General features: G+C 33.9%; 2 protein-coding genes across 2 annotated transcripts in view; one reads left to right on the forward strand and one right to left on the reverse strand.

The window, feature by feature from the left end:
* The first annotated feature begins 1,245 nt into the window (after positions 1-1,245).
* LOC128245113 (complement C1q-like protein 2) lies at positions 1,246-2,754 on the forward strand. Its single transcript, XM_052963352.1, has 3 exons — positions 1,246-1,500; positions 1,920-2,023; positions 2,175-2,754. Exons 1-3 carry the CDS (start codon positions 1,263-1,265, stop codon positions 2,496-2,498), a joined length of 666 nt encoding a protein of 221 aa, XP_052819312.1. The 5' UTR covers positions 1,246-1,262; the 3' UTR covers positions 2,499-2,754.
* A 7,301-nt stretch (positions 2,755-10,055) lies between these two features.
* Positions 10,056-13,753, reverse strand: part of LOC128242491 (uncharacterized) — a 44,581-nt gene continuing 40,883 nt past the window's right edge. The window contains exons 56-58 of the mRNA XM_052959653.1: positions 12,990-13,148; positions 12,635-12,778; positions 10,056-12,143 (exon numbers count right to left, since the gene is read on the reverse strand). Of these exons, the coding sequence (XP_052815613.1) occupies positions 12,082-12,143; positions 12,635-12,778; positions 12,990-13,148 (365 nt within the window). The 3' untranslated portion in view covers positions 10,056-12,081. The remainder of the gene's footprint in view (positions 12,144-12,634; positions 12,779-12,989; positions 13,149-13,753) is intronic.

The raw sequence follows: 13,753 nt of genomic DNA on the forward strand, positions 1-13,753 counted from the left end.
ACAGCCATTGAAGCGGAAATAGACAAGCAGGAAAGCAAAGACACTTGTATTCATTTGTGGTACATGTGGTTTGGATTGCTTGGATGATCCACAGAGTGAAAATGAACTGTCTACTCAGTGCGACAGCTGTAGTGTTTGGACACGTTTTGATTTTGCTTGGATGACAGATGCTTCATTGATCATTATGATAGAATGGAAGACATGATATGTTTGTAAGTGCCCTATGGGAAAAGAAAACGGCTGTGAAATATTCATGCTGATCTGTATGAATAGTTGAATTTAAAGTGTATATAGTTCATTGTAGGTCAACTTCACTTGTACAGATTGATAACTCGATGATGAAATGAAAATAAGAAATAAATGACCAGAGTTAATATCAATTTATTGTTGGTACCATTTGGGATACAATGTGCAACCAACTACAGTTTTATTAATCTTGGTTTATTATACATTCTTCGATAATCTTGTTTATATTATAAATCACAATGAGCTCTTAAACTTTTTGTATCGGAAATGCGCAATTATATGTAATGTTCTTACAACTTTTCAAATTTTATTCATAATTAACGTATTCATGTGCCTAATTCTGTTCAGACAAAATCAAACGCGCCAGTGAAATGCGGTAAATATTTGTTTCGTTCTCGATTTCTGCATGATATCATAAGCACTGTTATTAATGTTTAAATAATTCTTAATTTAATTTAATGTAATTAACAGTCACTGAATCTTTAATAATATTATTATATTTTTCAAATGCACTCGTATTATGATATGCTCCTTTGTTAATACATGGTCAAAAATAAACTTTATTAAATGTTTGTAAGTATACCATCATTTTTCCAGTATTTGATAATTTAGACACAGCATTTCAACTGTATCAAAATGGCTATTTGATCAATTAAGCAGTCATGGTCAAAACAAAGGATGAAACTGCAGTTAGGGTGAATACCCAGTACACATTCAAGGTCATTTTAAGGGTCACACAGCCACCTTAGCTCTATTACTCTAACTGAAGGATTTTTTAAATTACCTTTGTTCCTACAGCTTACACTAACATTACTGTTACAACATTTACAGACCCAATGAATATTGTAGATATGGCACTATACTTGAAACTGATAAAATATTTACGATGGATAGTGATGAGAAAATGGACGTGGCCTAAAACAGCTATTTAGCATATACCGTATAGTATTATTATGAGATAACATTACCGGTGAGTTAGCCTATATGTCATCTTTGTACATCAACAAATATTAGAAATGAAAGGTGTATTTCTTTTTCTGTTTCTAAACTGCATACAACATAGTTTGACATCAAATATAACAAATGGAAATGCATCGCACACGGGAGACGCTTTTGAACGTATAGATGGAGGGCTGCTCAAAAGTGTTTTTGACAGATTATCTCACCTGGAGGAAAAAGTGATCCGTCTTGAGGATGACAACTCAATGCTGAAAAAGACCCTGGCTAACCTCGTGATGCCACCAGAGGATTCAGGTACATGTTGCATTATGTGTGCATCGATGGCGATGTTTCGAAAAGTTATATTCCTGATCACATAAACTCAACAAATAATAATAATAATAATAATAATAATAATAATAATAATAATAATAATAATAATAATTATAATAATAATAATAAAGATAAAGATAAGAATAAAGATAATAATGATAATAAAAATAATAAAAATACTACTACTACTACTACTACTACTACTACTACTACTACTACTACTACTACTACTACTTCTTCTACTACTACTACTACTACTACTACTACTACTACTACTACTACTACTACTACTACTACTACTACTACTACTACTACTACTACTACTACTTCTACTACTACTACTCCTACTAGTACTACTACTACTTCTTCTACTACTAATTGAGCTTTACATACGTACACAGGGTCGGCGTCAGCATTTGTGCCCGAGTCGACGGCATTCTATGCATACATGAGTGCAACCGTGAATAACATTAACGCCCATGAGATCATCTTGTTCGACGTTGAGGTATCTTGCCCTGCTTTTGAAATATTTTTTATAACTGTTCTGGAATTTACTTTGATCGTAGGATAGTGTACCGGAAATAAAGGATATGTACAACACACCTGTAATCATTCACCATTCAAACAAATGTATCAATTATCTTGTTTATAACTAGGTGACGGACACAATGAGCAACTACAATCCAAAGGACGGGATGTTCACGGCCTCTGTTGGCGGTGTTTACGTCTTCACGATTACAATCCACTCATTCACCAATTCTTTCATCAACGCCGAGATAATTGTCAACGGTGACGTCAAGGGTGTTGCGAACGCGGACTCCGAAGAGATCAGCGACATTCACTCTTCCAGCGCTACGTGCGTCGTTCAGATGGCCGCTGGGGAACATGCATTCGTTCGTCGGGGGATAAACAGTCGGAGTGTAATTGTTAGTGTCGACGGATGGGGACGCTCCACGTTTTCCGGTTGGTTGCTCAACTAGGAGCAATGCAATCTGTTAACTGATTCCTACTAAAACATCTTCAAACTTGCTGTTGGTAGCTAAATTGCATTGATTCCAACTTATTGGCATTACCTAAATACTGTTATTCATAAAAGAGCTGTGCACATTTTATTAACCAAGCCGTTAACAACAGCATACAATGGTCAGGAACCGAATAATGTTTCATGTACCTTTGAAAGATTTTGCTTTTTTTACACAAAATACGCTATAAAGTGATATGATCGATAATTAGAAGCAACGCAAATAATAACAAGACTAATTATTTTGATCGCATCAAAGACGCCGCGATACCAAGTTTGATATACCTGGATACAAGCATTCTTCAGTTATTGAACGAATTCGTATTTTCAGCCCAAGGTCGACACGACCTTGACTCTTGACAAACTGACGTCAAAAAAGTTAGGGTGCTGGTCATGTTTAAGAGACCTCTACCAAGTTCGAAGTCTCTAGGCCTAATCGTTTTCAACTATTGAAAACTGCGTATTTTCAACTTGCCTACGAAGTTGGAGATTCTTGAGCCATAGTGACCTTTATATAATGATCCGAAACCGATTTTCAGCTAAAGGTTATCTTAAGGTCACCACGACATTGACCTTTGACCAACTGATCTCAAAATGAAAAGGCTGTATCTGAAGGTAATGACCAACCTGCCTACAAAGCTAAAGAACCCTGGATATAAGCGTTCTTCAGATGTCGATCGGAAACCGTAGGGACGGACGGATCGCCGAACAGACGATTAGATAACTGTATGCCACAATTTGGGGCATACACATCCTAGGTGCTGTAATACTTACAATTATAAAGGTTTATGATTTTAGTTATGAGATAAGTGTAACACAAGCTTTGGATGAATAAGGGAAATTCAAACTTCTACCGTTTATAAGGTATATTCAGCTGGTATTCATAAAACATTTTAAGTCATTTCTTAACTTAAGTCGAGTTCCTAAAATGTTTATGGTCAAATTAAGAAGAAAGAGTGAAAGCACTTCAAGAGGTTTTCATTATAATGTTGAAAACATTGCATCCCAAATAAACCGTAAGCCAGAAGACTTTGTATGCAAAGAACGTACATAAAGTATGCATATGATTAGCTGCACTGGCCTCAATTTATCGAAACTTCTTTAAGTGACACTTTTATTCAAAATCAATACAGACACATGTATAACAAACATAAACTTTGAGTGATTAACCCTCAACTACTTCCTAAATAATGCATTTATGCAAAATATTAATTACTGATAACAATATTATAATCGTGTATTTAAATGCTGAAAATGCAAAAATATCAAATGATTGGTGAATGCTTAATGATTTACTGTTATCTACCATTTTCATAAGGTAGCAACACCGTGTTTTCTGCACATTTCTTTTAAATTAAACTTGCTTTCCTTCATAAGCACTTTTGTTTTTGACATTTATACATCCTTTTTTGTACATGATAACAATTGTATTAAATAGTTTAAATCTTATATGGGAGTAAAAGTGCATCTTTAAGATTAACAGGATTAAGTAGCTTATTTCAATTAGCCAAAATAACACTTAAATTATATTATGACCATTCAATGAAAAATGGTTGAATGTAATTAACATACAGATAATTCATATCTAAAGTATAAAAACTCTTAAAGAAGTAAATATTATGCAAATTATTGAAAAACCAAAATAGTGTATTTAGCTTAATCCTGTTATAGTAGACTTAAGAAGTTTCGAGAAATCGGGGCCTGATTATATAAATCGGCTCATTGAACATTATCGAAGTGCACTCAGAAGGGCGCGTGTTTTCAAATGTCACTCCTCGTGAATTTGGAGGGATTGTAATACTTTCTTGTCAAATAGCAAACATGGAAGAATGATATGCGCGCAACTTTGCCATGTAATTAATGGCCATTCCTGATTGATCGGTTTCTCTTTGAGTTCTTCTGGATTGTTGTAATGCAAATGTTACCATACAGATACTGTTCACCGACTAATAAACTTGCTAGGAAATTATTATTTTTAATTAATCATCACTTTGTATTTCTATTTAAGCATGTGTATTGTAGAATAGAAAAGTAACCGTATAAAGGCGCATGCTGCGTTTAATATAATTGATTCATTTTATACCGATTGTGAAAACAGCCATTAGTTGAATATGTGCATAACTCTCGAGTTTGTTTCCTGGGTGAAAATTAGACAGTACTGCGGGCAAATTTGAGCGACCGAGAAAACATTCCTTCGGAATTGGACGAAACCATGACCTCTTGCGTGTGAGGTGGACGATACTTTTCTACACACAGACAGTCTATTCTCCCACCTCAGATAAGTAGACCCAACAATTCAACCATGATAGAAATTCTTATCTTGCCCACGGGCGAAGATAAAATGCCCGTATGGAACTCTTTTTTAATGGTCGCCACATTGTAATTACCTCCCTTGTTGAAGACTGTCGTCTGTAGCATTATGGAAACCTTGTCTTGTGGCAATATTTAAAACGCTAATTAATTATTTCTCGCTTTAAATGTCACAGTTTTCACGCACCTTTCAAGAAATTATGCTTCACTCTCCTTAGAACTATTTAAAGACCGACTTGACTATTAACATAATCTGAATCACTGCGCGCATATCCACGACAACCAAGAATTATCGCATATCCATACACAATTATTTTCACTAACCACAAAAGAGTTCCAGCAGAAAATACATTTTTACTTAATTTTGTTAAACTGAAGTGGGAGAAAAAGGTGGGAGAAAAAGCATCAACCATAGCCGCTCGTGTAAAATAGGTTTATCCCGACCCTCGCGCATGGTGTTTTGCGGAACTCGGTAAACCTCGTTTCCGCAAAACACTCTACGCTCGGGTCGGAATGAACCTATCTTACATCCTCGGTCATGGAAGATACTTATATTGCTATCAAAAACATCTTTGTTATGACTAATACGCTCGAATGTCAGAACAATACTTTACCCGAATGTGCGTGCATTTTTTTCTTAATTATACGACAAACTTAACTTAAAATTTAAACTACATTTGGCACTCAAGTACCCTTAAGGTAATATTTATATAAGACATCGATAGTAATCCTTATTCTTTAGAAGAGGCAGGCAAAGAAAAGACAAGTTGGAAGAAAAATACCTTTACAATTGAAGACAGCAGGTACCCGACACGGACAATCACGGAGTAAGTTTTTAATTGTAACAATTGAAAAATTAAAAGAAAACCTGTATAATCATTTAAATCGACAAGCCTGGCTGACAAAAGTCTAAATTTTAAAAAATGAACAACGAGCAAATGGCCAAACAATGCCAAATTAACATATATACACTTGTAGTTGTAAACATGTACATCTAAATCACTGAACGAAATTAACGAAACCACAACGACTAATCGGGAAGACAGATCGATTATTAATCGGATAAATTAATATTTTTCAGAAAATTTAAAAGAAAACATTTTGTTTCATTTCGAATCAAGAAAGTAGGTATTAGCCAAAAAAATCACGCTTATTTCATGGCTTAAGATTCAAATAAATCAAGAAATATAATATTTATGCAGTTTGTATCTTTTTCCCAACAAACTGACATACATTTGTCAATTTGTCAACAAAATAAAACAAACAGCAGCATAAGATAAATTTAATAATCAGTGCATTATGATGACTTACTGCGGGTCCCTGACTTGAACAAAATGATTACAAACTCATCAAGTGAAAGCGCATTAAGACCATCAGTAATAATGACTAGTTATGAAGTAGAACGAATGAGTAGAAGTAGAAGAAAATCTGATGTAAATGAAATTATCATTGACAAATTGTCAAATACTACATTACTAGATTATAAATATTACAACTACAGCTGAGGTATTATTCTTCGTCATTTTCAAGGGTAATCGTATATTTATAACTTCATTAACTTTGTCATTATGCGCGTGTACACTTTCGGAGCAATTTCGGCGTCAATGTTTTTTTCTAGTCAATAACAGTGATTTCCTTCGTTTAACAAGGCAAAAGATAATTGAGGCAAAAGAGAAAATAAAAGAAACGGAAATATATTGAATGTGCATTCAGTCCTTGAGTGCACGGCACCAATTATTCGATACCGCCGGCAAAAACGTCGCCGATAGTTGACTTTTAGCCAGTGGTTACAACTTATCGGCTTTCGCCGATAATCGGCCTACCAATACTGATCTCACGGTTAATTTTATAATTAAAAAAAGAACTTTACACGAAATAATTAACCCTTGACAATTGTAGGAACAATGTTTCCAAACAACTGTATGTATCTTGGTGCTTAAGTTTATATTCATGTTATTCTCCTCTTTCTGTTTCTCCACAGGTAACAAACAAAACGATTGACATATCCAGATGGCATCAAGACTTATGTCAAAAGTGTCGACATTGCATGGCAATAGTTGATGACCGGTTCCTGATAGCTGCCGATTACGAAAACAGATGTTTACATTGTTTGTATTTGAAATCCAAACAGCACCTGGACCTGTTTACACTTGATTCATCGCCGTATGATGTTACATCAGTACCAAATGCACATAATGCAACTGTCCTGTAAATTGAAGATTTCTTTTACTTAAAGTTGACCAAGATGACCTGATTTCGATTGTGAAAAAAGTATCAAAGGATGTCATGGCATAGCTTGTTGCTCGGACGGACTTTTGTTGTCTTTAATTGAACGATTTGGTAAAATAAAAATAATCGATTTTAACGGGAAATTGCTAATAACCGTTTTCAAAGATGCCGACGGTATAATATATTCGGAGATCCTGAAAAAGTATACGTATGCAAAGATTCTATCTATATTACGGATATGGACAGGGACACTGTTACACAACTGTCGCTCGATGGTCATGTGATCAATGAAGTGAAAGATGAGAAGAGTTTACACCTTCCCCGAGGAATTGTTGCTGATGCAAAGGGACGCATGTTCATCTGCATGGATGACGGTGGAGTTTCGATGGTTCTTCCAGACGCCAGATCAGCTGTTACATTGTTGGACGAGAAAGATGGTGTGCATGACCCGCAGTGCTTAGTGCTTTGTCAAACCACAAGGTGTATTTATGTAGCTACGTGGGGCAGCCCTGTTATCAAGATTTTTCAGCTTATGTTCGATGATTAAATTCTTGTACAAGTCTCAATAACACTGTCTGTTCTCTTAATAGAAAGGCTCCGTAAATGATGTGAATAGTTACAGAGGAATAAAACTTGTTAGTATTTTTTTTTAAAGTATTTTGAATAAGCGCATTGAGACATTTTGTGAAGCTAACTCAACCATTTCGGATGCACAATTCGGATTTCGAAACGGATGTGCAGCCGTTAATTGTGCACATTCTAAAGTGTATTTTGCAAAAATATATTAATGAAAATAACTATTATAATGTATATAGAGGATATTTGTTTATTTCAGTGTAAGATCGTATTTTATTTCACGAGTGTCATAGAAAAACATATTTTCACGAGTGGCGAAGCCACGAGTGAAAATGTAGTTTTTTCATGATCACGAGTGAAATTAAATACGATCTTACACTGAAATAAACAAATTTTCTGTTTCTTTTATGCTTATTTTCGGAGTTTTATTTGTTTTTTTTATTTATTTCTGAATTACCCCCTTTTTTGAAAAGGGTGGGCTTTACGCCGCTACCCGTAGGGCGCCCCTCATGCATAATTATAGCTGTCAACTTTTTTACTTTCGGTTTGCTGAGAAATAGTTCTCTGCTATTCATTCTTATAGCTTAATATTCGCTCGTTTTTTATTGCAAAGCTTTATGAACAGTAAAAAATGAAGTATTATTAGTGCACAAATGTTCCAAAAAATAATGAAAACACTTTTTATTTTAACCAAATTACTACGCCGCTATTTATAGGATGAAAATTTGGAAGGTCAAATGTGTTAGCAAAACAAATGTGGATACTCATTGGATTTTAACCATTCTTCTTAGTTTTAAGACTGCACATATGCGTGTTTTTATAGTAAGTTAATATACAGTCATCTTACTGTCAGAGACCAGTCTGTATCGCTTTTAAATGTTTGTTTTCCAGAAGAGTAAATGCCACGCTAGTTTGTTGACACATTTTGAGATGTGGGTGGGGTAAAAAATATCGGATCTATCCGATAAATTGTTGTGTGAATTCTCCAGGAAGCCCATTTTACGTACTACAACGGTTAACAGTTCAAAATACATTTGATCGATGCTATAAAATTTTATTTATGTTCGAACAGTTGTTTTTGTCTGTAATTTGTTTGGAATGAAAGCAAATGTTCGAACATTCAGCTTCAAAGATCAGTAAAATGTTTGATAAACGGGATAACCGGTAATAAACGGTAAGTTGTTAATTTCCAATTATATATTTATTTAAATTTATAAAATATTTCTTTATTTTTTTGACATAATTTACTGAAGTCCAGTGTTCTGTTTTGACCAAGGCAAGTACATGTAACAACAAAAGATTTTAAAAGTAGTTCTGAAAATTGATATTTTCACTCCTTATTTTGCAGTGAAAATATCAAATTGATATTTTCACTGTTGTTATTTCACTGTTAAAACCCCATATTTCATCGTAAAGCATGAAAGAAATGTCGATATGCTGATAGCCTTTGGTAGTTTATATCGCAATGTCTTGTGGATAATATTGTACACATTTGATATTCAGGGTTAGTTACTTAGAATAGTCAGATATGTTTTAGAACGTGAAATGATGTATGTTTCACTTTGATATTTATGCGCCAATGGGAGATAATGTCTCCGATACTTTTTAATGAATTCATAGAGGACTAAGCATTATATTGCATACAATGCATCAATTGCATCGATTAAACAGTTAATTGCAAATGATTTGGCCCTTTTACGCAGAAGAAGAAATACATTTAAACTACTTCTTTACGTTTCAATACCTTAGTCTAAAGTTTAGTACACCAAAGACTAGCATATTGGCTATAAGGAAATGCGGTAGAATGAGTCAGTTTATCGTTATTGTCAAGAACATGAAATAAACTGTTAAGCCAATTGCAGCTGAATCATTTGATAATATGTTTAACTCAAATACCATCACAAATTGTTTGATATTGATACATGTTGTCAAATGAATGTGAAAAAAATCCGTTTTTCAAATGTTTAATTAGTTAGAAAATCATGGATTATAACCAACTACTTTATATAAAGAATGTAATGATTTAAAAAATACATTTATGTTATATGCTGTTGTGTTTAGTAATCGAAACAAGACACTTACGACTGTGAAGTCGGATAAAGGATCCTGTAAGGAAAATCAATTGCATATGGCCCGCAATGTCGAAGTGGCAGCCAATACTATGAACCTCTTGTAAGAACAGGGTATTTGTTTTGCATGTTCTTGTTACTATTTTTCATTATAATTATATTTAAGTTTCATCTTAAATTCAAGAAGAAGTATTATTTAGTTTGATTGCCATTCATGATATTTCTGTGTATTAATCACTCTTGGTGTTTTCTATTTACTTTTTGGCATTCATTTGGTTAACTGAGTCATTTCAACGGCATCTCAAGCCTACACGTTGTAATAAAACAATACAAAGAGTTTAAAAGTTTATTCGAATGAACGTATTGGAATAGAAAACTAAAAGTAATAAAACGATGAAGGTGAATACACAATGTAAGGTTGATAACAACACAGTCACTTTGATGTATCTAATGTAGAAATACATTCGTCATCATATCGAGCGATCGTCAGTTCAGTTACGGCTAACTATAGTTGTCTGCGCCTAACATTTGCAATAAGGTTTCCATCTCTGAGATGTAACACGGATATAAAACAAAACAGTTAACAAACACGAGCAACTGTTAGCCTTAATTGAGCTGTTTGCTTATGACCCACATATGTTTGGTATCATTTGAAGGCAATTGGCCTGTTGATTATTTTTACATATCAACTAAGTCACCAATACATCATTATGCATACAGTTTTTGTAGTTTGTCTTTTTGAAATTGGGCATAAATCGGCCGCCTAGAAGAATCTTATAATAATATTTAAATCTTTCAAATGATACCAACATATTTTAGGGTAATCCAGCCTCAAAAATTCATACACACTTTTTGGTATTTATACATTGAATACATGTGGCAGTTCTGATTTTAACATAACTCATTGAAACATACAGTTCTTTATCACATAACGTTCCCTGTTTACAGTTTTATACAACCATTATGTACATTATATTTCACTAATGTTATATAACTTGACGCTAAGTTCGTTTTGCTAAACAAGATTGGGGTTAAACTTTGAACCGAAAATGATAAAAATAGTTCTGTCAACGAATATGTCATGTGATCGAAATCATCTTTATTCGTTGCAATGAAATACAAACAAAAATGAATTTTGTTTCAATTTCATATTCTGTTTCAATTATAGATGTACATGTGTATTTCAGATGTTTGCGTATAAAGTATATTAACTCTTCATTGTCCACTGTCCACAATTTGACTAAATCCCATGCGATGTGTTGTCTATTATCCCGTATTAAGAAATTGTTTCCGACATTAATAATACATTAATTACAATTGTTTTCGCGTGTTGTTATTATTAATGTTCACTTTAAAAGGTAAATAATGAGATGTTTGTGAAGAGTAGAATGCTTTTTGTGTTTTTGTTTTTAATGTGAAAGAAAACGTATTCGTGAATAAGGTCGATTGGAAAAAAAGAACTAAGACACAGTTTTAAATATCAACACTCAACAATATTGTTTATTTCGTCTGCTTGACACAAGAATTAGTTTAATTGGTGAAAAAAACTCACTCAACTTCAGTGCTGTTTCTAGATATTTGCCTCCATAGATGAACAAAAATATAATATGTTTCTCATTCGTGCTTCTCATTTATTTTAAATTAACTTTACAATAATGGTACTGACAAAATACTTAAAAAGTATAAGAAACCTCATTATTTCCCACAGTTAATCCTATTTTTAAAAGGTGTTTGCCTACATGCATTTATGACCATTGCACCAAGCAGACGATTTTTTTGATTTACACAACAAAAGATCTAAGCATAAAAAAATCAAAATAAAATTGATTTGCTCCAATTTCACAACAGGAAAATCATTGAATAGAGTTTTATACTATTTTTTTTTTCATTTTGACTTTGAAGTTTTTCAAAATCGTGAAAGGATTATATTTAATGGCGAAACTAAAAAATATACTTATGTTTAGATTTCAAATTGGGAGATGCATAATGCTTGTACACATTCGGTAACCTAGATAATGTCAAGCTTTCTGATGCCAGTGTTGTTATATCGAGAATTTTCTGTAATGATCATTGGCTTGCTCATAGTCCGTTTATTGTTTCCGAATCGTAAGGAGGTCGTATGTTGGGCACATAGTTCGATAGGAGCAATTCAGTTATTACGACATTAAACGTTTCGATAAGAGATATTACATGTACATTCATTGGCCTTGTATATGGTTATATCCATCGCAGATAGCCTTATTAAACTTTTTAAGTTCTTGTTGAAAAAGTTCCGATTGTAAGTTTCAATTATTATTCTAAACTGATTAACTGTGTTCACCAACACACACTACGAGGTCCATAAAGAGGAGTCGTCTATTAGCCAACCGGTGTTTGCTCATTGGCCTTTCGTTGCAGTCGCTTCTCAAAGGAGCTGGAGCCTTCAAAATAAAATATACTCTTAATTCCTTCTAAATACAACGTTATACCATGAATAAAAATGTTTGAAACAAAAGGTCGCAGGAACAACCAAAATGTAAGATGGGCAGTATAAGTGCAACGAATTAAAAGGAGAAAAGCATTATTTGTATTTTACAGGCAATTCATTGAATAAAAATCTGAACTAGCGGGGCGCGAAATAATAATGCGGCCACTTTTTATCTCGCCGATTTTTTACCGAGCCAGTTCAGATATTTATTCGAATTACATTTCTGCATAGAACATCATTTTTGAATTCACTTTTTCGTACAATGAATGTAGTATGCGTTCCCAAACAATGTTCCGTTCATAAGGTTTGCAGTTAACAAGGGTTTTTTGAATAGTTTTGTACGCAGTACTACTAGAAAGGTTTTGCTGGAAAGCTTTTGTTATCAAGAATTTCAAGCAAAATATTCTGCATTTCACGACACATAATATTACGACAAAAACATACTCCTATTGCTCAGATCACTAGCGGCCCTGCCATCTTGTTTAACATCGATTTCGTTCTCCACCCACTTGTTGGTTGCCGGTGGGTTGTAGTAAGCTGGGGGAGGTGGAACTGCGCTGTAGGTAGGGGGCGCTGGGTCCGAACCATCTGAAAAAAGCACCGTGTTTGTATTTTTGTCTTTAGCGCGAGCACATATTGTTTTTTTTGTTGTTTTTTTCAATGACATACGTTTGTTCCAATTTATGAGTGTGAGTACAAGGATTCCATTTTTTAGCTGCTCCCTGGTTTAAATTTAAATCGAGACATGATTGAGTTAAAGTTATTGAATTGTGTGTTATTATATTAATGAAACGCTTACAGAGGTTAGACTGGTGTGGGGCAGCTACATGATGCTGGACAGGGTAAGTCCTCTTGTTGTTGTTGTGCTTAATGATCAGTACCACAACCACCACTACAACACCAATGATGATCAGACCTCCAAGCACACCACCTATGATTAATAATAGGTTCTTCGACCCTGAAAGTAATGTTTAGAACATTTCACAAATTTTCAGCAATGTACTTATTAGTAGTAGTTATTACCAACAGGACAGAACATTCAAACAGCGAATAGTCCGAAATCAAATAAGTAATATACATCCGAATATAGTGTTATACCAAAGTAGGATTTGAAATAAAAGTTGCAATATCGTGAACAGATGCCCCAGAGTGACGAACATATAAGAATTCAAGAACATAATATGGTTGTAAATACTAGTGGTAGAATATATGGATGTAATTCTTTGCAGCTGCAAAGTGAAAGGTAAATGTTGTGATGGTTAATGGACTAATTTTGCAGTGAGCTTCCTTGACGGTCAGGGTGCGTAACCGCTTCGTTTGGTTTGTCATGATATGTGTGTCGCATAGTGCATTTATTTTTATGGATGTAAAGTAATCTATCACTTACTCAGCTTTACAACGAAATGGCTATATTGTTTGTTCTTTAAGTCGGAAACTCGTATACAACATTGAAAGATACACTAATACTCCAAGATGAGATTTCTTATAATTAATACTATTGTTTTAACATTCCAAAAATAATGAATACATGTCGACAACAACGGTTCTTACGAAGGATAACGA

The sequence above is a fragment of the Mya arenaria genome, chromosome 8 (genome assembly GCF_026914265.1).
Source record: "Mya arenaria isolate MELC-2E11 chromosome 8, ASM2691426v1".
NCBI classification, from domain to species: Eukaryota; Metazoa; Mollusca; class Bivalvia; order Myida; family Myidae; genus Mya; species Mya arenaria.